This window comes from Salmo trutta, chromosome 2 (genome assembly GCF_901001165.1).
Source record: "Salmo trutta chromosome 2, fSalTru1.1, whole genome shotgun sequence".
Lineage (NCBI taxonomy): Eukaryota > Metazoa > Chordata > Actinopteri > Salmoniformes > Salmonidae > Salmo > Salmo trutta.
The window spans coordinates 28,530,867-28,555,103 of NC_042958.1; the positions used below are offsets into that span (position 1 = coordinate 28,530,867).

Consider the following 24,237-nt stretch of genomic DNA (forward strand, 5'->3'; position numbering starts at 1 on the left):
GTCAATTAGCCTATCAGAAGCTTCTAAATCCATGACATCATTTTCTGGAGTTTTCCAAGCTGTTTAAAGGCACAGTCAACTTAGTGTATGTAAACGTCTGACCCACTGGAATTGTGGTGCCAAAATATGACTGCAGCCTTACATAAATAGGTTTCCCCTATTTATGTAAGGCAAAGATACTTCGTTTTCTGCTTTCATCTCTGTCTGGTGTAAGCTAGTATCTGGCTAGTAAGGTCTTCAGCCATCAAGGAACAAAAGTGGGTTGCCCAAAACTCTGATGTAACTTAATTATATTAAGGGACATGCCTAACTGAAAATGGATACAAACTTTTTGACATCATTGACAGTCTGTATACATTTATTGAAAAGTGCTGCTACCTCACCCTGTGACATTTCAACGGAAGTTGTCCAATTTGAACTGACTAATTTGCTTGATATACAGTGCTGACAATTCCATTTGGGCTCACTAGCAAAATTATACAGCTAACATTTTGTCAATATTGATGCTGTTACAATAACCAAACAGTTGAATAAACACAATTTGTGAAACCATGATGTGATGTATGACAGGATTGGATGTTGCATGCAATTTCAATGTTGTTTGAGTTGCTTTGTGTATCAGCAAATATCCTTGCGATAATCTCACTGCTCACTGCATCCATGTTGCTTGACATAAGCGTTATTAAAGAACCGCCAGTCAAGGACCTTTCATCAAATAGATTTGCTCACCTCCTGCGACCTCTCTCCTCCGTCCTCTCTCGCGTCCTTTAGAAAAAGGTCAAAGTTAATCGAGGAGAGTTGGCGAGGAGAGTGAACGTGGATGGAAATGCACTTGCTTGATATGAGATGGTCGTTCTCCACTCACACATCATTAGGCAAATTACTGTTAGATGTGTGGATTCCAAAATAAATGTTTAAAGTGAGTTGTGCATGTTTTTAAAACGTGTATGTTTTTCTCCTCTTACAAAACAAAAGTTGATTCAAAGGGGGTGTGGCAGATTTCAAAACTTTTCTGCATTAGGAAAATTGTGAGTATCCTCAATGAAAGATGGCTATCGAGGAAGGGAGGACACTCGTTTGTTTGCTTACTAATGAACTGATACAATTCTCGGCCACTCAACCACATATCGGTTTCTGGGTCATGGAGGAGAGGACAGAGGATGGAGGACGGTCTTTTGCCCAAATGAGAAAACCCCAAGGTGAGCTCCACACTGACTCAGCCTACTACAGTAGCTCCCCCCGCCCCTTCAATCTGTCTTATCAGACTTCCTGGGAGTTTGACATGAGAGAAAAAGTATTTTCTATCTGGAAGAAATATTGTGTAATGTTCAAGTCACTCAAAAGGCTATTTTGCATGATTGTTAAGGACTTTTAAAAATAATGGTTCATTGATCAAGGCAAGGGTAAGGATAAGCAAGGCTTCTTCAGTGTGTGATGGGTTAGTCTTTCCAGCTATTTGTTAAACCGCCAAAGGAGCTCTGTCGGCACGTGCATGGAGATGTTTGCTAATAGGCTAATTTGTAGGCACAGGTGGTTTACAATGCATACAGGCAGAGACTCCGCTGCATCCAAATATATAATCTGGAATGTACACTTGGTTGCTGATGTGGAAAGCACACCATGCCCCCTCCATTAGCTAAAATAAAGCAGAATTTTTTTGCAATATGCAAAACTTTGATACAATGATACCTGTGCTATGCATGGTAATATACCTTTGTTTTATATGACTATGTGCTATGCATGGTAATATACCTTTGTTTTATATGATTCATGTGGTTTTAAATAATAATTTAAAGGCATATTATACACAGCTGAAGATTATATTTTAATGGTTCCATTTTTACTGGTTCATATCCCTATGGGCCTTGGTCAAAAGTAGTGCATTTGGTACGTAGCCTCTCTGTGTGGGCGCTCATACTATTACTGTGAATCAGTCATCCTTCCCTTCACTATTAGCATTTTATTCATGGTTGTTATTTTCAAAATTCCCTACTGACCTTTTTATCAATATGGCACCTTTAATGAGACAGTGCCTCTGAGCATACATCAAGATGACACACGCAGACACGCACGCCCACACGCTCTGACACACGTTCACTTACCTGGCCTACTTTGGTATTTTCACACACAAAGCTCTCGTAAGGGATGGCTAGTTCAGGGGGAAACTCATTGACATCCAGTACATGAACGGTGACAGCCACTCTACTGGTCAACACTGGGCTATCTGAAGAGTCAAAATCACACAATAAACAACAATGAACAGTTATAAATATTTCTAATGAGTTTCATTGTGCTTGTCTGTGGGTTAGTACATTAATGAAGAGACAAAACTGTGTATAAGACAATTCCCCATTGATTTTACAACCCTGACATCATGTGGTTGTAATATGCACTGCAGTCTTAGAATTGGCAAATGGTAAAATGATGACTACACCCGGCCACCCGGGGGCATCCGCCCGCATGTTGATTCTGTCCATCCACACCAGACCCGATCATGACATGCAGTTTAAAATATCAAAACCCCAAGGCTTAAAAATAACTGATATTGGCACAAGGAGGGAATGTTGGAACAAAACAAACAACTTTACAGTTAACGAAAATGTACGCTTAATCCAGTATAATCTAATGTATAGAATGTGTTATACAAGTATTATACAATTTATTAAACAATTCACAAATGTTACAGCATAATAACAGAGTCATGTCTTAAGTGTAAAACTAAGAATGACTCAATAAACCATGCATTCTGGGAATGCTATGAAGCTCAAAAATTATGGGAGGAGTTAGAAAATTTGGTGTCAGAAGTATTACAATGTCAATTAACTTTTAATCATCTGTCTGCATATTTCACAACATGTCATATGAGGGTGCAGTGATACTTTTTATTTATTTAACTAGGCAAATCAGTTAAGAACAAATTATTATTTTCAGTGGCGGCCTAGGAACAGTGGGTTAACTGCCTTGTTCAGGGGCAGAACGACAGATTTTACCTTGTCAGCTCGGGGATTTGATCTTGCAACCTTTCGGTTACTAGTCCAACGCTCTAACCACTAATATAGGCTACCTGCTGCCTATATAACCAATGGGTTGGATGATACTCTTCTCTTTAGTTATCTTGAAAAAACGTACACTTAAAAACTTCAAATCAATCAATCCTCCATCATTAAGACAATGGAAAAATCATATACTTCATTATCTAAATATTGGGCGACGGAGAGGAACAAAAAATGGTGCAATTTGAGGACATGTGGGGAAGAGTAGTGCAGGCACTGGATATAGAGGTGAGAACAGGTAGATCTGAGCAGGTGTTTGTATGTATCTGTATGTTGTCTTTTGTATGTGTATGTTTTCTATTGGGGGCATGTCTACATTACCAAATGTATTTGGTCAGCTGTTCGAACATCTCATTCCAAAATCATGGGCTTTAATATCGAGTTGGTCCCCCCTTTGCAACTATAACAGCCTCCACTCTTCTGGGAAGGCTTTCCAATAGATGTTGGAACATTGCTGCGGGTACTTGCATCATTCAGACACAAGAGCGTTAGTGAGGTCGGACACTGATGTTGGGCGATTAGGCCTGGCTCGTGGTCGGCGTTCCAATTCATCCCAAATGTGTTTGATGGAGTTGAGGTCAGGGCTCTGTGCATGCCAGTCAAGTTCTTCCACACCGATCTCGACAAACCATTTCTGTATGGACCTCACTTTGTGCATGGGGGCATTGTCATGCTGAAACAGGAGGGGGCCTTCCCCAAACAGTTGCAACAACGTTGGAAGCACAGAATCGTTTAGAATGTCATTGTATGCTGTAGCATTAAGATTTCCCTTCACTGTAACTAAGGGGCCTAGCCTGAATCATGGAAAACAGCCCCAGACCATTATTCCTCCTCCACCAAACTTTACAGTTGACACTATGCATTGGGGCAGGTAGCGTGCTCTTGCCATCCGCCAAACCCAGATTTGTCCGTCAGACTGCCAGATGGTGAAGCGTCATTCATCACTCCAGGCATCACGTTTCCAGTACCAGATCAATGTGTAGGGGTATTAGATGCATATAGGGAGAACCAGATCAGCGTGTAGGTGTAATAGATATATACAGGGAGTCCAATGGCAGTGAGCTTTACACCACTCAAGCCGGTGCTTGGCATTGCTCATGGTGATCTTAGGCTTGTGTGCGACTGCTCAGCCACAGAAACCCATTTCATGAATCTCCTGACAAAACAGTTATTGTGCTGACATTGCTTCTAGTAGCAGTTTGGAACACTGTGCGCTTCAGCGCTCGGCGGTCACGTTCTGTGAGCTTTTGTGGCCGACCCACTTCGCAGCGGAGCCTTTGTTGCTCCTAGAAGTTTCCACTTCACAATAACAGCGCTTACAGTTGACCGGGGCAGTTCTAGCAGCATGTATGTGTAAATTTAATGTGCAACGCAGGCACGCACAACGTGATCATTGTGGTTTGCGTGTAAGTTCTCAGATGCCTGATGGATTCCTTAAAAGTGTCATTGTATTGGAAAATAATATATGAAGACAGTACCTTTAAAGGGGCAATCAAGAGTTTCTAAATACATTTTTGGACTTATAAATGAATTACATGTACCTATTGATTGTTGAAGAATATAGCTTATAAAGTTAGTTGAACTGCCATACCCCATCAGAACCACTAATATAAGCTTGTTTTACTCCAATGTTTGAAAACAAAATCAATGTAAACGAACACCATATAGCCTCAAAACATGGTTAAAGCTATTATTTTGATATCATGGAAGGTCAGTCCTTTCATCCATATCACTGTCTATGAATTTGAGAGTGGTTACATTTCTCCAGCCCCATTCCTCAGCTTTTTACTGAACAAGGGCGAGGAAGAATGCTTTGTTATTGTTTCTACTGCTGATTGCCTCTTTACATAAATATGTTCCTTCAGGGAATATAAAAACAGAAGACTATATTCCATGAACAATAAACACAGCATGACTGAAAGTTGATAGCTATACTTGAACCCATTATTTGCGTAAAGATTGTTCAAACCATTTTACCTCAGAATTCTCTTATGCCAGTTTAAACAGCTTTTACCAGAATATGTGCTTTTTATACAACATTTCTATACAGCTGGGGCACTGGAGGAAATACATTTTTTGTAGTGCGAGGCAGAAGTGAAGGTAAACTTGATGGTTATGAAGTTGGCGGATAGGCTAAGCTTTGCAGTGGAGGCTTATAGGGATGGGTGCGTTGAATGGTGGATGGCCCTCCTCCCCTCCTCAGGGGAATCAGAGATACAGCTAAGACTCAGCTAGAGACCTGTGTGTGACCTTGATGGAAAAAGCAATCTTCTTCACTGAAGGAAAAATGACACTGAGTACGGGATTTGCTTCTCTCTCTGATCGCACCAACCGCCACCACTAACACTCATACTCCGCTGGCAGAAATTGTGGACATTTCATCTCTCCGTCCCTGTGATCTTTTTATCTGTCAAGGGTTTTCTCTTGGCCCTCTTTGACCCAGAACATTGAGCAATGGAACCATCAAAATAGAATGAACAAAACATATTTTGAGAATTATGTCTATTAAAGACTATTTCTATGAGAGGTGAATTGTATCCTTTCAGGAAGCAAGAGTTGTAGGCCTTTTGTATTGTAAACTATATTTACAATCAAATAGAGGTCACTAAATAATATAAATAAATTGTATTTATATCATTCATGGAACTGCAAGGGAAACGTTATCCTATCCAATTTTCTGAATGGCTCTTTCATTTTAACACGTGACACAATGGTTTCCCCACTAGATGGTGAGATAGTTTAGTTGTTAAAATCAATGTTGTAATAATATTAATAAACTTTATATGAAAAGCGCTTGTCAATACAAGTAACAAAGTGCTTCACATCATAAAATAATAAAACAAAAGTACTAACAAAGAAACGTAGACTGTACGGAAAGAGAATGAAAAAAGATAGCTAATTAAAATCATACATTGAAATCACACATTAAAAGTGTGTCTTCAGTAGGGATTTAAAAAGAGGCACAGAATCTGCAAGCTTGATCTCCTCTGACAGACCATCCAAAGTCTGGGGCCTTAATGGCAAATGCCTATTCCCCTTTCATTTCAACCTAGACTTTGGAATGGTCAACAGTGCCCTGCGTCCTGGCTCGTAGGGAGATACAAGATCTGAGATATAGGATGGGGCTAAACCAAGCCACGCCTTAAATATTAATCAAATGTAAAATCTCTTCTAAAAGGGACTGGTAGTAGGTGTAGATAAGCAAAAATAGGTGTGATATGGTTACATTTTCTGGTACCTGTTATAAGCTTTAGCATTTTGAACTAACTGTAGACGATGGAGTGATTACTGACTGAGACATGTATACAAAGAGTTACAGAAATCTAGGCGTGAGGAAATAAAAGCATGTATAACATCAGGATTTTAACCCTTGATCTCTAGATAGTACAATTATCTACCATTCCCTCTTGTATAATATAAGAGCAATGCTAGGAAATACTTGAAGCAATCCCCACAAAAGAAGTTAGGCTGTATACTCTCTCCTCTCTCTCTCGTAAAAAGTTACGCTTTGGTTCATTCAACCAATTCCCTTAAGTTTTTCTGATATCAAATAATGAATTTGACAGATCAATGTGATTTTAAAAAAAAATTATGAGTAAAAGCTTCTAAATTGCTTTCAACATCTCATGTGCATTTGCATAGCGGTGGGTGCAATGTATTGGCAGCAGCCTATCTGAAGAGTTGGGGTTGTGACTTTCAGTTTGAGCTCCAACTGTTTTGATCCCCACATTCGTTTGGAGAGGGGGCTTGCCTGTTTTGCATGTTATTTTGGCATTAATTCGTGTCACATATCAGTTTGTAATCAATGTAAAGAAATATATAATTGAGTTAATAAAGCTACATACAAACATGGTCTCTTTTTTGTTTTCTTGAGTAAGGCAGCTCCAAAATGCAGGTGTTTCAGCCTAGCTCCGTGCTTTCTGTGGTGATGTGGCAAGCCAGCAGAAAATACGGAGTGATTGGCTCAGTGTTCTGTCACTCATGAGGACACTACGTCACCATCAAGTCTAAGGGTAGAGCTTAAGAATTCAAGCCCCTTGTGTGCTGCCATAAAGTTACATTAGAAGTGCCCAATCAAGAAGGCTCAAGGTCATTGGCCACAGATAAAATTATGTCAAATCACTGTATACTGTAGCTACAGTAGCATTGATTGGACTGATCATGTCAACATCATACTGTTGGGCGGCAGGTAGCCTAGTGGTTAGAGTGTTAGACTAGTAACTGAAAGGTTGCAAGATCAAATCCCCAAGCTGACAAGGTAAACATCTGTCCTTCTACCCCTGAACAAGGCAGTTAACCCACTGTTCCTAGGCCATCATAATGTTTTCTTAACTGACTTGCCTATTTAAAAAAAAAATACTTACAAATCTTAGCTAGCAGTCATCATCATGAATAAAGTCGACAATCTACTGGCAAATCCTTTTTAATCCTTGTCATACGAAGAGAAATAATGAAGAGAAATTATACATGAAATCGGTGCTCATCGGCCATTGGACAAAAACATTCCACAACAAGTTGGAAATCGCAAATTCAACAATGAGTGGTTTAGAAGGAATCAGTGGCTAACTGCAAGCATTGCAATGCAATAATTAGCTTGCTATTTAATGGAGTGGCTGTGTGGTCACAAGTCTAAGATTAAGGGTCTATTTTCCTAGTTTAAAATGCTAAACATTTAACATTGGCCATGCTGTCTATGAAGCATGATTTTTGCCGCACGCAAAACAACTGTTAACTTGGAACTGCAAAATCTGACTTTAGTGAGTTCAAGACAACTGGAAACTCAGGAAAAACGAGCTATGAATGGTAAAATATGCTCTGAAAATTCACCCAACTCAGAATTCAGTTGTCATTCATCCAATTCAGAATCGGGAACTCGGGCCTCTTTCTAGAGCTACGACTTGAAGATCACTGACATGATTCAACCTTTTTTTTTTCTCGAGTTCCCAGTTGTCTTGAAAGCACCATAAATCCAGAGAATTGCAGACTTTGATGACAAAGTTTAATGACAAAATTTGCACAACAAGGTGAGTCCAAAAATGTCTTGTATGCTGCTGCATAAGTTATGCAATATGCCAGGGAGATATGTGTACTGTAGCTAAGAAAGTAATACTATGTGTATGTTGTGTAGTAAGCTGTTAGTAGCCCATGTGCCTCACCCTAATAATTTGGTCTATTTTCACCTCTTAATTTCACCTACTGTTCTGACTTGGTGGTGCACATGTAGCCTACAGCCTGTTTTCGACAAATGTAATCATCAAATATTGTAAGAGCTTTCATTGTCTGCTTATATGCCCCTTATTTATCCTACGGTTCTGACTTGGTGTACAGGGAGAACAATCTAAGAACGGCCCATGTTCTGAATTCTGTCTCTGTACATTTCAAAAGTGCTGAACAAATAGTTATATTGACTACGTCCGTCCTAGCTCGCTCATTAATGTCTTAATTGAAATTACTGATTGCCTCTTATCTGCTTGTTGTCCCCTTATGCCATAGTTTGTACATCTCAATGTCAGCCATTTCAGCTATGTTTAAAAAAAAAAGCTGAATTAACTATTTTGTTGCCAGACAAGGCCCAACTGATAGCCAGGTGTAGCAGTGGTAAGGTGTTGGGATTGCTGTTGGGACTCTGCTGTTGTGACAGCTTTATGTAGGCCCGGTTTGTCACCATTACAGTGCAATTAAAACCTCTTAAATTTCCACCTAAAATGACATACCCAAATCTAACTGCCTGTAGCTCAGGACCTGAAGCAAGGATATGCATATTCTTGATACCATTTGAAAGAAACACTTTGAAGTTTGTGGAAATGTGATATTAATGTAGGATAATATAGCACATTATATCTGGTAAAAGATAATACAAAGAAAAGAAGAATGCGTTTTTTTTCTTTATTTCCATCCTCTTTGAAATGCAAGAGAAAGCGTCCCGCTCAACCGTCCCGTTCACCGATCCATTAGAGATTAACGTATTGTTTAGTGTTTTGTTGTGTAGTAGCTTTTCTGGCATGCATCCCACATAATTGTTTTTGCCACACCAAGATTTGCATGCTAAAATCGCCACTCAGCGTGAGACTGAATATCGTTCCAGGTAATGTGGTCTGATTTTTAAATATTCAGTTATTTTTCAAATTGGTGTGCACAATAGAAATTAACGGGCAATAATATATTGTTCCATTTTGGAGTCACTTTTATTGTAAATAAGAATAGAATTAGTGATGGGGAAATGAAGCTTCTTGAAGCATTGAGCATTTCCAGCCAATTGTGTCGAAAAAAAAGTTAATTACTCTAGGATTTGATCAACACGGTGTACACTAGTGGCACCTGCTGGTCCCAAAAATGTAGAACAGACAAATTATTATAGATGACGTCGCACATGCCATAGTGTAGCCTTTTTGTCTTCTACCGAAACCAATACCAAACCAATCAAGTGGTTGTTAGTCAAAATTAAGCTTCAGATGTCAGTGTTCACGTGCTTTTGATGAAGCAAAACAAGCTGCTTTGAAAAAACTGCTTAGTGATTTCAACACGCCTCTGAGCTCTGGTATCAAATCACAAAATATATTACAGTGCCTTGCAAAAGTATTTATCCTCCTTGGCGTTTTTCCTATTTTGCTGCATTACAACCTGTAATTTAAATTGATTTTTATTTGGATTTAATGTAATTGACATACACAAAATAGTCAAAATTGGTGAAATGAAGAAAAAAAACATGTTTAAATTTTTTTTTTTTTTTTAAATAGATAGGTGCGTGCATATGTATTCTCCCCTTTGCTATGAAGCCCCTAAATAAGATCTGGTGCAACCAATTACCTTCAGAAGTCACCTAATTAGTTAAATAAAGTCCACCTGTGTGCAATATAAGTGTCACATGATCTGTCACATGATCTCAGTATATATACACCTGTTCTGAAAGGCCCCAGAGTCTGCAACACCACTAAGCAAGGCACACCACCAAGCAAGCGGCACCATGAAGACCAAGGAGCTCTCCAAACAGGTCAAGGACAAAGTTGTGGAGAAGTACAGATCAGGTCTGGGTTATAAAAACATATCAGAAACTTTGAACACCACACGGAGCACCATTAAATCCATTATTAACAAATTGAAAGAATATGGCACCACAACAAACCTGCCAAGACAGGGCCACCCACCAAAACTCACAGACCAGGCAAGGAGGGCATTAATCAGAGAGGCAACAAAGAGACCAGAGATACCCCTGAAGGAGCTGCAAAGCTCCACAGTGGAGATTGGTGTATCTGTCCACTTTAAGCCGTACACTCCACAGAGCTGGGCTTTACGGAAGAGTGGCAAGAAAAAGCCATTGCTTCTTGGGGCTATGTGGGACGTTAGCGTGCCACCCGTGGCGCACCCTATCAACAGCAGGTGCATTTCAAGAGCGGCAAATTTGAAACCAAATAAGTGTCAAAATTCAAATTTCTCAAACATACAACTAACTTACAGCCTTTGAAAGATAAACATCTTCTTAATCTAACCACGTTTACCGATTTCAAAAAGGTTTTACGGGGAAAGCATAAAGTTAGGTTATGTTAGGAGAGTACATTGACAATAGCGGTGTGCAATGCATTGTCGATTCAAAGACAGGCTTTACCAAAACCATACAATCAGCTAAAATTATGCACTAACCTTTTACAATCTCCATCAGATGACACTCCTAGGACATTTTGTTAGACAATGCATGCATTTTTAGTTCTATCAAGTTCATATTTATATCTAAAAACAGTGTTTTACTATGGCGTTGATGTTCAGGAAATCGTTTCCCTCCAATACCGGCAGTCAAGTCATGACGACAAAATAATTAATTAATATTAGAAAACATTGCTAAAATATTATATTGTCATTCAAAGAATTATAGATTTACATCTCTTGAACGCAATGGACTTGTCAGATTTTAAATTAACCTTACTGGGAAATCACACTTTGCAATAATCTGAGCACTGCGCCAGAAAAATACGCATCGCGATACAGACTAACCGCCATGTTGGAGGAATCTAAAATCGAAAAATACTATATAAATAATCCATTACCTTTGATTCTCTTCATCAGATGTCACTTCCAAAGAGTCCCAGGTCCATAACGAATGTAGTTTTGTTCAAAAAAGCTCATCATTTATGTCGAAAAACCTCCGTGTTGTAGCGCATGATCTAAGCCAGCCGGACTTCACTTCACTTCAAGAACGGAAAAAATATATTTCCGTTCGTTCAAACATGTCAAACGTTGTATCGCATAAATCATTAGGGCCTTTTTTAACCAGAACATGAATAAAATTCAAGGCGGACCATTGGGTTTTCTTTTAAAACGTTTCGGAATGAGAGTACCCACCATCAAATCGCGCGCCAGGGTGAATGATGGACCATCACGTTCCATGGCTCTTATTCGGTCAGATCTCACTGTAGAACACTCAAAACACTTTGTAAAGGCTGGGGACATCTTGTGGAAGCAATAGGAAGTGCCAGAATATACCTCACCCCCTTTGTTTTTCAATGGCATAGGCTCAAAGTCAATTCAACACATCAGGTATCCACTTCCTGTCAGAATCTGTCTCAGGGTTTTGCCTGCCAAATGAGTTCTGTTATACTCACAGACACCATTCAAACAGTTTTTGAAACTTTAGGGTGTTTTCTATCCATATATAATAAGTATATGCATATTGTAGTTACTGGGTAGGTGTAGGAGGCATTTAAAAATGGGCACATCTTTTTTCAAAAAAGTCTCAATACTGCCCCCTATACCCTATTAAAGTCAATTCAACACATCAGGTATCCACTTCCTGTCAGAATCTGTCTCAGGGTTTTGCCTGCCAAATGAGTTCTGTTATACTCACAGACACCATTCAAACAGTTTTTGAAACTTTAGGGTGTTTTCTATCCATATATAATAAGTATATGCATATTGTAGTTACTGGGTAGGATTAGTAACCAGATTAAATTGGGTAAATTTTTTTATCCAGCCGTGAAAATACTGCCCCCTATACCCTAACAGGTTAAAGAAAGAAATAAGCAAACACATTTGGTGTTCGCCAAAAGGCATGTGGGTGACCCCCAAATATGTGGAAGAAGGTACTCTGGTCAGATGAGACTAAAATGTAGCTTTTTTGGCCATCAAGGAAAACGCAATGTCTTGTTTAAATCCAACACCTCTCATCACCCTGAGAAGATCATCCCCACAGTGAAGCATGGTGGTGGCAGCATCATGCTGTGGTGATGTTTTTCATCGGCAGGGACTGGGAAACTGGTCAAAATTGAAGGAATGATGGATGGTGCTAAATACAGGGAAATTCTTGAGGGAAACCTGTTTCAGTCTTCCAGAAATTTGAGACTGGGATGGAGGTTCACCTTCCAGCAGGACAATGACCATAAGCATACTGCTAAAGCAACACTCGAGAGGTTTAAGGGGAAACATTTAAATGTCTTGGAATGGCCTAGTCAAAGCCCAGACCTCAATCCAATTGAGAATCTGTGGTATGACTTAAAGATTGCTCTACACCAGCGGAACCCATCCAACTTGAAGGAGCTGGAGCAGTTTTGCCTTGAAGAATGGGGAAAAAAACCCAGTGGCTAGATGTGCCAAGCTTATAGACACATACCCCAAGAGACTTGCAGCTGTAATTGCTGCAAACGGCAGATTTGGGGGTGAATAGTTATGCATGTTCAAGATCTGTTTTTTTGTCTTATTTATTTTTTGTTTCACAAGAACATATTTTGCATCGTCAAAGTGGTAGGCATGTTGTGTAAATCAAATGATACAAACCCCCAGAAATTCCAGGTTGTAAGGTAACAAAATAGGAAAAATGCCAAGGGGGTGAATACTTACACAAGCCACTGTATGTTTCTGAACAGTTCTACATGAATGTGGAAGCTACCATGATTATTGATAATTGTGAACGAATCATGAATAATGATGAGTGAGAAAGTTAGATTGTCATAGATATCTTTATGCTAACCTCCCCTGCTATTTGTAATGGTGAGAGGTTAGCATGTTTTGGGGCATAATCTTTGTGCATCTCACTTACTTGGGACTTTTTGCACCCATTACTGAAATGGTTGCTCCAGTTTAGATGTTTAAGGTAGTCCCATATCTTCCCAACCCTGGCAGTGATTCTGTATGCAGGTTATGGTTAGTACAAATTCTAAACATTAGATTTCCCCACTCTAATGTTTTTCCCCACTCTGGCTGGATTTCAATAGGAAGTAAACATTCTCTTGCATACCATCATCATGTGACTTCCAATTCTGAAATTTGAGTTTAATGCCCCTGTGTTAGGGTTGAACTAGACCCTCAAAATAAGTCCTTATTAAATGTGTTGTACTGTATAATTACATTTTAATGACAATATATTCACCTAGGACCTGACTTGGGGGTAGACAACAGCAAGAAATTGAAGTGAATGCAACAACCATATCTTTGTCACTAGCAAACCCAGTCATGGGTGGTACTGGTAACTCTAAAATGTACTTGAAAGGCACCCTGGGAAAAATATAAATAAGGCTTAAAACCCAACACAGGGCTATTCAATTCCGGTCCTGGAGGGCGTTTGGATTTTTATATGGTTCTTCAGTAACCCTAAAATGGTTCCCTTATGGAGTCGATCACAATAACCATATGTGGTTACAACTTGCACCTTTATTGTGTTGAGCCAAATAAAAGTTTTAGCTTCACTGTCCAAATAAATACGTAGGGTAGTGTAATAATGTGTTATGACTATTAGCATGGTTGGCCCCCTAACACAATTTTAATCCACAATGTGTGAATATAACAAAAGAGACAGACAGACAAACATCTAAAACTGTCATGCCCTGACCTGAGTGAGTCGTTTTTCTCTGTTTGGTTAGGTCAGGGTGTGACATGGGGTGGGCATTCTGTGTTGTATGTCTGTTGTTTTTTCTTTATTGGCCGAGTATGGTTTCCAATCAGAGGCAGCTGTCATTCGTTGTCTCTGATTGGGAATCATACTTAGGCAGCCCTTTTTCCCACAGTCAGTTGTAGGATCTTGTCTTTATGTTGCATGTGTTTGCATGCATAGCTTTTCATTCGTTGTATTGTTTATTGTTTTTGCTGGTTCACATTTAAAATAAAGTATGATGAACCCAACTCACGCTGCGCCTTGGTCTACCTTTAACGACGGACGTTACAAAAACATCTAAAAACATTACAATCACTGATTCACATGATGAGTATGACGGTCTGAGCCCATTATCCCTTCAAACCTCCAGCTCTCCATCCCTCCAACCCTTCCATTCCTCCACTCACTCCAGAAACAGGAATTAGCATTTCACCCCCACCCAACACGACCTTGAGGGGAAGTGACTAATTCTAGTTTCCAAGGCGATAAAAGCAGCTCAACTTTTAATGGCCCTTATTTCACAGTCCGTCCTAATGAGATTACAGCGTGAGTAATTTTGATTGAGCACCAGCCTGCCTCCCAGATAATGACTTTGATGGCTCTTAGCAGATTTGATGACTTGATGACGATGGATTTGCTTATTTCAACGGATATTTGCTTCACTTTCCTTCATAAAAACCGAATTAGTCTGATAGAATGTCTTAAAATCAGTGATGTAAATTAACTCTTAAATCAACACTGCAGGGCTCTCCATCATGCATATATTTCACGTTACAGAACTTTTTTTTGTGGCGTAACTGAAAACATCATCGTCAATATAAGATGATTCAAACAAGAAAACTCAGATCCTAAAATGCTTTAGTCATGAAAGGAACACCATTAATTGAAGGCAGTAAAAATGTATAGAGGGTAATGAATGAAGAGTCAGACAGAGAGAGTTTAAGAGACAGTTAAGGTGGGCACGCCAGAGGAGACAATGTCCTGATGAAACACACTCCAGAGGAGCCATCATGCTTTATGGTCACCCATAAACGACTCACACAAAATGGGATTGACTTGATTAAATCCACCTTAAATTCGTCACATAGACAACAATAGAGAAAGGCAACAGTGACACCTACATGAATCACGATCAATCTGTTGTCATCATACTTACTAAGTTTGGTGGCCACAATGGTGATATTGTGCTGGGCGATACTCTCTCTGTCCAGGAGTTCGTTAGTGGAAATCGTTCCCTCCACTGGATCAATGTCAAAGTAGCTGTCCAGGTCACTTTTCCAGTCAATGGAATACCTAATAAAAAGTTTGGTAAATTAGGTCATTTCCCACATGTACAAGAGGGTAGCAAGGAATTGATTTTCCCTATGGGCAAATATATATAATTTGTTGTAATACAGTGGCTTGCAAAAGTATTCATCCCTTGGCATTTTTACTATTTTGTTGCATTACAACCTGGAATTAAAATAGATTTTTGGGGGGGTTGTATCATTTGATTTACACAACATGCCTACCACTTTGAAGATGCACATTGTTTTTGTGAAACAAATGAGAAATAAGACAAAAAAACGGAAAACTTGAGCGTGCATAACTATTCACCCCCCCAAAGTCAATAATTTGTAGAGCCACCTTTTGCAGCAATTACAGCTGCAAGTCTCTTCGGGTGTCTCTATAAGCTTGGAACATCTAGCCATTGGGGTTTTTGCCCATGCTTCAAGGCAAAACTGCTCCAGCTCCTTCAAGTTGGATGGGTTCCGCTGGTGTAGAGCAATCTTTAAGTCATACCACAGATTCTCAATTGGATTGAGGTCTGGGCTTTGACTAGGCCATTCCAAGACATTTAAATGTTTCCCCTTAAACCACTCGAGTGTTCCTTTAGCAGTATACTTAGGGTCATTGTCCTGCTGGAAGGTGAACCTCCGTCCCAGTCTCAAATTTCTGGAAGACTGAAACAGGTTTCCCTCAAGAATTTCCCTGTATTTAGCTCCATCCATCATTCCTTCAATTCTGACCAGTTTCCCAGTCCCTGCTGATGAAAAACATCACCACAGCATGATGCTGCCACCACCATGCTTCACTGTGGGGATAGTATTCTTGGGGTGATGAGAGGATTTGTGTTAACGCCAAACATAGCGTTTTCCTTGATGGCCAAAATGCTAAATTTTAGTCTCATCTGACCAGAGTACCTTCTTCCATATGTTTTGGGAGTCTCCCACATGCCTTTTGGCGAACACCAAACATGTTTGCTTATTTTTTCTGGCCACTCTTTCGTAAAGCCCAGCTCTGTGGAGTGTACGGCTTAAAGTGGTCCGATGAACAGATACTCCAATCTCCAAAGCTTTGCAGGTCCTTCAGGGTTATCTTTGGTCTCTTTGTTGCCTCTCTGATTAATGCCCTCCTTGCCTGGTCCGTGAGTTTTGCTGGGCGGCCCTCTCTTGGCAGGTTTGTTGTGGTGCCATATTCTTTCAATTTTTAAATAGTGGATTTAATGGTGCTCCGTGGGATGTTCAAAGTTTCTGATATTTTTATATAACCTAACCCTGATCTGTACTTCTCCACAATTTTGTCCCTGACCTGTTTGGTCTTATATTGCACACAGGTGGACTTTATTTAACTAATTATGTGACTTCTGAAGGTAATTGGTTGCACCAGATCTTATTTAGGGGCTTCATAGCAAGGGTGAATACATATGCATGCACCACTTTTTTTATTTATTTTTTATTTTTTAAGAAGTAATTTTTTAAATTTCACTTTAACAATTTTGCCTATTTTGTGTATGTCTGTTACATGAAATCCAAATAAAAATCTATTTAAATTACAGGTTGTGATGCAACAAAATAGGGAAAACGCCAAGGGGGTGAATACTTTTGCAAGGCACTGTATAGTGACCCAGGGCCTGCGTCCCAAATGGCAGCCTGTTCCCTATGCAATGCACTACTTTTGACCAGAGCCATATGGGCCCTGGTCAAAAGTATTGCACTTTATAAGTACTAGGGTGCCATTTGGGACGCAGATAATAATTATTTATTACTCATACACTAAGTGCATTTCTACAAAATGGGCTGTGGTAAGCAGTATACATCCCAATTGAGTAATAGGGGCACAGATATCTTGGTTTATGCTGACAAAATGATTTTCTAGAGTAACACAAATGGACTCAAGACAAACAGCCTTTAAAATAAACATTGCTCTAGAAATGTTCTTTGAATGAGGGTTAAGGGCAACTGAAAGCAGTGACATCGTTAAGACACACAAGATTATAAGATGGATGCAAGCTGCATGTTCATTAAATGTTGGTCCTATATTTTACTTTTCCTATGCTGTTAGCACAGCTCTCCAACAGCTTATAATAAGGACTTTCTGCCTGAATATTCATGATATCAGGTGTGTAGACCCTGAGATTCTGATCGCTGAGGAACAGGTGAATGGTTAAAGCTCCGCCTCTCATATTTATGAGCGAGACACAAGACCATGTTTTAGAGTCAACCATTAAAGAGACAGTGTAAAGTTCTAACCATATTCTTATGGTTTTCTATTCAAATTCCCAGTTACCTTAGTGCTCTCTTTAAGCCTGTTTAGTTGAAGGCCTACAAGTAGACCTGATTTAGTAAGGACTGTTCAGGGTTTTTATACTACAGCTCTGATTACAGGTTCAAAGGTGTGAATGCTTATAAATCCATCCTTTGGGCATTACCTATATTTTTATGGTTGAATCTCAACCTGTCTCATCACTTTAGCTTTCTATTTATAAATTACCTCCCTTTTTGAAATGCTAGTTTTAAAATATCCTTTGTAATGGTTAGTATGAAAATATACCATCCCTTCAAACTTAATTCTTATCATGTACCCACAAGACAAATCACCAGTCTTGTATTTAATATTAATACTTAAGTTTACAAGAAAAAATATCATCATGCTCTTGTCATGACGTGGCCCTTTCTGGGTGTAGATTGTGCGTAATAATTGATTGCTATTGATATAAAACATCTTCAGATCTTTAAGAGTGGATTCAGGAGATAGCCGCTCTATATCAACAAACTCTCCGTGGTGCCCCAGGTTATTAATGGTTAAATTGTTGCATGGTTTAATTCAATCACGCAATCTATTAAATGTTAGGTAATCGACTTGATAATAGCATGTCATCTCATTTAACCATAGTAGATACACGACAGTCTTGTCTCATTTTAAAACACATATGCAAATATTAATCAATGAAAAACACATCAAGAGCTGTGCAACATCAATATACTTCATTGTGAATACCTAAAATACTTTTGTAGTCAGTCAATGGAATAACTGAGTGAACAAGAGAAGCAAAACAAAACTGAATTCTACTGCCGTGAACAGATGGGATAGAATACAGTGCTTCAGGCCACTTTCTAGCACCATGGACAGCTCAACTCATAGTTTTGCACCATGGGCTTCTCTAGTTCCTTTCCAGGGCTATGGACAGCACTGCATACTTTTCAGAACCATGGACAGCTCTATACTGTTCCGTGCCATGCGCAACTCCACTAATTTCCAGCCCCTTTGACACCACACTGGCGATGGACAGCAACATAGCACTGAATTCAGCACATCTATACAATGTTCACATCTGATTAACTTTCTCTGTTCAACCCATTGGCATTGAAGTGTGGCCTGAGCCTCAAACTAGAGTAGTTGGAAAGACAACTCCTCACCACACCTACTCTTTCACATATAATGTGTAGTCTGTCACAAAGAGAACTCAAAAGAGAATTCAAATTCGCCAATCATGAAATTGGAACATATTTCCTTTCAATATTGGCTGTGCAGAAGAAGCTTGCACATAAACTGAACATAACATTCTGAAATAATGTGGACTGTGCAGTCAAGTATTTGTGTTGAAAACGGCACAAACCTACGTTCTCCTCCACAGCACAAACTAACGTTCGCCTCCATCGAGTCATTATTGAGAAGGCCATAAAGGCCTTTATTGTGACAGAGTATGATGGAGAAGTCTGAAAGTTTACAGCCAAGGTGAGGACACTGGATGCTGCACCTCTTCCTTTCAGAATAAAAAAAAAGGCTAAATAAATAAAAAATATAAATATATTTGTGACCTCGTCATGCCAGAAAAGGTTGCACAAATGCAATCCCTCAAAGTCATCTGAACTTTAAGTTTATGTTTGGAGTAACTGTAAAATGTGGTATTCAGCTAGAGAGGCAAAACTCTAAAAGTGTGATTCGCTATGCATGGAAGGTCATTGGTACTATTGTTTTGGAGGCGAGAGAGCAAAGTCCTCTTCTCTGATGGCATGAAAATGAGCAATGTCAACTGTGGAGTTGCTGAATAATTAAAACACACTCAAGTCAAAGTGAAAAATCTAAACAAAAGAGAGCAAAGGCTTTTTGTTCTACAAATCTCTGCCTCATCCATTCTATTGTCTTTTACAAGATTAAATATTCATATTAAAACAAATACTTTCTTGGATGCAACAGGCTATCTTTGCCATCTGTGTATTGTTCAACCCTTGAGTAGTACATATTGTGAAATCATCATTGTAGAACTAAAAAGCAATAACTAATAGACTCCAAAACAAATCACCACTCATAGTTTTTAAAACAATGCACTCTGTTTCCATCTGTGCCGGAACACTCATCTGTGCCGGAACACTCAATACTATGCGCAGAGTATTATTTTAAATGCGCTTTGCAATGAGAGAGAGTTTTGGGCTTTATATTTGTTGAGTAGTTGAATCAAATTAGTATTGTTCAGCTGTAACAAAAGTCCATGAGTCCAGGAGTTAAGAACATAGCGGTACAGCACTACCCAAGGTCCTAGAGTTACTCCCCCTATTTTTTAAACCATAATTAAACTTGTAACTTTACTTGATAGGACTCGGTAACAGCAACAGAGGTAGATGGTTTGGGCTTTATTGTTGTTGAATCAGTTCAGTGTAGGCCTGGAACAAAGATTTTACAGTGCCACCAAGTGTCCTATACCAGGACTCTCCAACCCTCCTTCTGGAGAACTACCGTCCTGTAGGTTTTCACTCCAACCCTAATCTAGCGTTAGTTACAACTGCACTCCAGAAAAATGCTGGGTTGCAGGCTTTGGGTCAGTTACTTGGGTTGTTTTCTGCTGGGTTATTGATGCTGGGTGCTGGATTACTGAGATATGACCCAGCAGGTCAGATCAAAAGACTGGAGGTGTAGTTTAAGGTTTTTAAATGTGTTACAATTGTGTGACTGAAGCTTACAGAAGTGTATAACTTCCCAAAAGCCTTTGTGAATCCCATCGTTGTGAAAAATTAAGGTGGTATGCCTTATTATTAGTAATGGGGAACTGAAGCATTAATGTTTCCCAGACAATTGTGTGAAAAATAGGTTCACTGCTCAAGGCTTTGATCAACACATTGAACACTAGTGGCACCTGCTGGCCAAAATAATTTAGAGCAGCCAAATTACAAAAAATGTCACACGCTGTAGCACGCTGTAGCACGCTGTCACACGCTGTAGCACGGGCGCAGAATAACATTTTTGTCTTCTACTGAAACAAATACCAAACAAATCAGGTGGTTGTTCGACAAAATGAAGCTTCAGACATCATTGATCAAGTGCCTCTGATAAAGTGATACAGGCATCCGCACACTGCTTTGAAGTAAACTGCTTAGCGATTTCAACGCATGTCTCAGAACTCCAGTACCAAACATAACATCACTACTTATTACAATATCTAATAAATAATCTAAATATTATAGAATGTGAAAAAAATATGGAATAATTGCATTTGCAGCATGTAAACTCAGCAAAAAAAGAAACTTCCCTTTTTTCAGGACCATTTCTTTCAAAGATAATAAGTAAAAATCGAAATAACTTCCCAGATCTTCATTGTAAAGGGTTTAAACACTGTTTCCCACACTTGTTCAATGAACCATAAACAATGAATGAACATGCACCTGTGGAACGGTCGTTAAGACACTAACAGCTTACAGACGGTAGGCAATTAAGGTTACAGTTATGAAAACTTAGGACACTAAAGAGGCCTTTCGACTGACTCTGAAAAACACCAAAAGAAAGATGCCCAGTGTCACTGCTCATCTGCGTGAACATGCCTTAGGCATGCTGCAAGGAGACATGAGGACTGCAGATGTGGCCAGGGCAATAAATTGCAATGTCCGAACTGTGAGACGCCTAAGACAGTGCTACTGTGAGACAGGACGGACAGCTGATCGTCCTCGCAGTGGCAGACCACGTGTAACAACACCTGCACAGGATCGGTACATCCGAACATCACACCTGCGGGACAGGTACAGGATGACAACAACAACTGCCCGAGTAGCACCAGGAATGCACAATCCCTCCATCAGTGCTCAGACTGTCCACAATTGGCTGAGAGAGGCTGGACTGAGGGCTTGTAGGCCTGTTGTAAGGTAGGTCCTCACCAGACATCACCGGCAACAACATCGCCTATGGGCGCAAACCCACCGTCGCTGGACCAGACAGGACTGGCAAAAAGTCGCGGTTTTGTCTCACCAGGGGTCATGGTCGGATTTGCGTTTATCATCGAAGGAATGAACGTTACACCAAGGCCTGTACTCTGGAGCGGGATCGATTTGGAGGTGGAGGGTCCATCATGGTCTGGGGCAGTGTGTCACAGCATCATCGGACTGAGCTTGTTGTCATTGCAGGCAATCACAATGCTGTGCATTACCGGGAAGACATCCTCCTCCTTCATGTGGTACCCTTCCTGCAGGCTCGTCCTGACATGACCCTCCAGCATGACAGTGCCACCAGTCATACTGCTCGTTCTGTGTGTGATTTTCTGCAAGACAGGAATGTCAGTGTTTTGCCATGGCCAGTGATGAGCCCGGATCTCAATCCCTTTGAGCACGTCTGTGACCTGTTGGATCGGAGGGTGAGGGCTAGGGCCATACCCCCCAGAAATGTCCAGGTACTTGCAGGTGCCTTGGTGGAAGAGTGGGGTAACAAGCAAGAACTGGCAAATCTGGTGCAGTCCATAAGGAGGAGATGCACTGCAGTACTTAATGCAGTTGGTGGCCACACCAGATACTGACTGTTTTTTTGACCTCCCCTTTGTTCAGGGACACATTATTCCATTTCTATTAGTCACATGTCTGTGGAACTTGTTCAGTTTATGTCTCAGTTGTTGAATCTTGTTGTGTAAATATTTGTATGAACATATTTTAAGTTGCTGAAAATAAACGCAGTTGACAGTGATAGGATGTTTATTTTGTTGCTGAGTTTCCATTTACTCTCATGGGTGAAAGTCATGCCCCTAATAAGCCACACTGCCTGAAAATAACCCAAGGATTACATAATAAAAGACCCAGCTGCTAGGTCAACCCAGCATGAGAGTATAAAATATGCAACTGATGGTGAAATTAACCCATGTTTTGGTAATCCCAACAACCCAACATGTTGGGTTATTCACGCAATCCAACTGGGGAGTCTAAATAACACAACATGTTAAGTCCACTACGTAAACAGCGCTGGGTTACCAAATAACCCAAATCGTTTTAGCCTATCATTTTTTTAGAGTGGTTTAAAGTCAAACTGAATCAGGTTAGTTACAACTGGGGTTGGAGTAAATGCCTATGGGGAGGGTAGCAATCCAGGAACAGGCTTGGAGAGTCCAGACCTATACTATTTTGCAATCTTTCCTTACCCATAATAAACATTTATAAAGGTCATGACGAGTCAAAAATATGTTTTTCATGACATTGGATGATATTTGAAGGAAAACAGATTAAAATAAGCTGACCAGTAGGAAAAATAACTGTTGCTTCTACATTAATAAAGTTTGATCATAAAGTTACTGGTCCCCTCCCTATGTCAAACACTTCGATGTATTATTAAGGGGACAAGGCTAATTTTTAATACACCAATGGTGTAAATAAGTACAGCCTTCTAACCAACATTGGATAAGGCATGTTTGCAGAGGGGTGTGGTTTATATAGTTAGATAGCTACTCTACTGATGCCAACATTCGACTGAATGGTGTCAGCAAATATAATTACAAGTTTACACTTTTTATCTATGGCAAAGATACGTATCTTTCCCGTTTCATCTGTATCTGGTGTTAGCAAGTTATGGGCTAGCTAGGTCTTCAGAATAACAAAATCCAGAAAAACACATGTCAAAAATGTTATAAAATGATTAGCATTTTAATGAGGGATATAAGTATTTGACCCCTCTGCAAAACATGACTTAGTACTTGGTGGCAAAACCCTTGTTGGCAATCACAGAGGTCAGACGTTTCTTGTAGTTGGCCACCAGGTTTGCACACATCTCAGGAGGGATTTTGTCCCACTCCTCTTTGCAGATGTTCTCCAAGTCATTAAGGTTTCGAGGCTGACGTTTGGCAACTTGAACCTTCAGCTCCCTCCACAGATTTGACTGGCTAGGCCACTCCAGGACCTTAATGTGCTTCTTCTTGAGCCACTCATTTGTTGCCTTGGCCGTGTGTTTTGGGTCATTGTCATGCTGGAATACCCATCCACGACCCAATTCAAAGCCCTGGCTGGTTCTCACCTAAGATTTGACAGTACATGGCCCCGTCCATCGTCCCTTTGATGCGGTGAAGTTGTCCTGTCCCCTTAGCAGAAAAACACCTCCAAAGCATAATGTTTCCACCTCCATGTTTGACGGTGGGGATGGTGTTCTTGGGGTCATAGGCAGCATTCCTCCTCTTCCAAACACGGCGGTTGAGTTGATGCCAAAGAGCTCCATTTTGGTCTCATCTGACCACAACACTTTCACCCAGTTGTCCTCTGAATCATTCAGATGTTCATTGGCAAACTTCAGATGGAAATGTATATGTGCTTTCTTGAGCAGGGGGACCTTGCGGGTGCTGCAGGATTTCAGTCCTTCACGGCGTAGTGTGTTACCAATTGTTTTCTTGGTGACTATGGTCCCAGCTGCCTTGAGATCATTGACAAGATCCTCCCGTGTAGTTCTGGGTTGATTCCTCACCGTTCTCATGATCATTGCAACTCCACGAGGTGAGATCTTGCATGGAGCCCCAGGCCGAGGGAGATTGACAGCTCTTTTGTGTTTCTTCCATTTGCGAATAATCGCACCAACTGTTGTCACCTTCTCACCAAGCTGCTTGGCGATGGTCTTGTAGCCCATTCCAGCCTTGTGTAGGTCTACAATCTTGTCCCTGACATCCTTGGTCCTCTTTGGTCTTGGCCATGGTGGAGAGTTTGGAATCTGATTGATTGATTGCTTCTGTGGACAGGTGTCTTTTATACAGGTGACAAGCGGAGATTAGGAGCACTCCCTTTAAGAGTGTGCTCCTAATCTCAGCTCCTTACCTGTATAAAAGACACCTGGGAGCCAGAA

General features: G+C 40.2%; 1 protein-coding gene across 2 annotated transcripts in view; it reads right to left on the minus strand.

The window, feature by feature from the left end:
- LOC115154013 (cadherin-12-like) overlaps nt 1–24,237 on the minus strand; it is a 271,441-nt gene that overhangs the window by 25,112 nt on the left and 222,092 nt on the right. For both annotated transcript variants that reach the window (XM_029699780.1, XM_029699788.1), the window contains 2 exons: nt 15,065–15,201; nt 2,103–2,224 (listed from right to left, as the gene is read on the minus strand). In XM_029699780.1, coding sequence (XP_029555640.1) covers nt 2,103–2,224; nt 15,065–15,201 — 259 coding nt within the window. The remainder of the gene's footprint in view (nt 1–2,102; nt 2,225–15,064; nt 15,202–24,237) is intronic.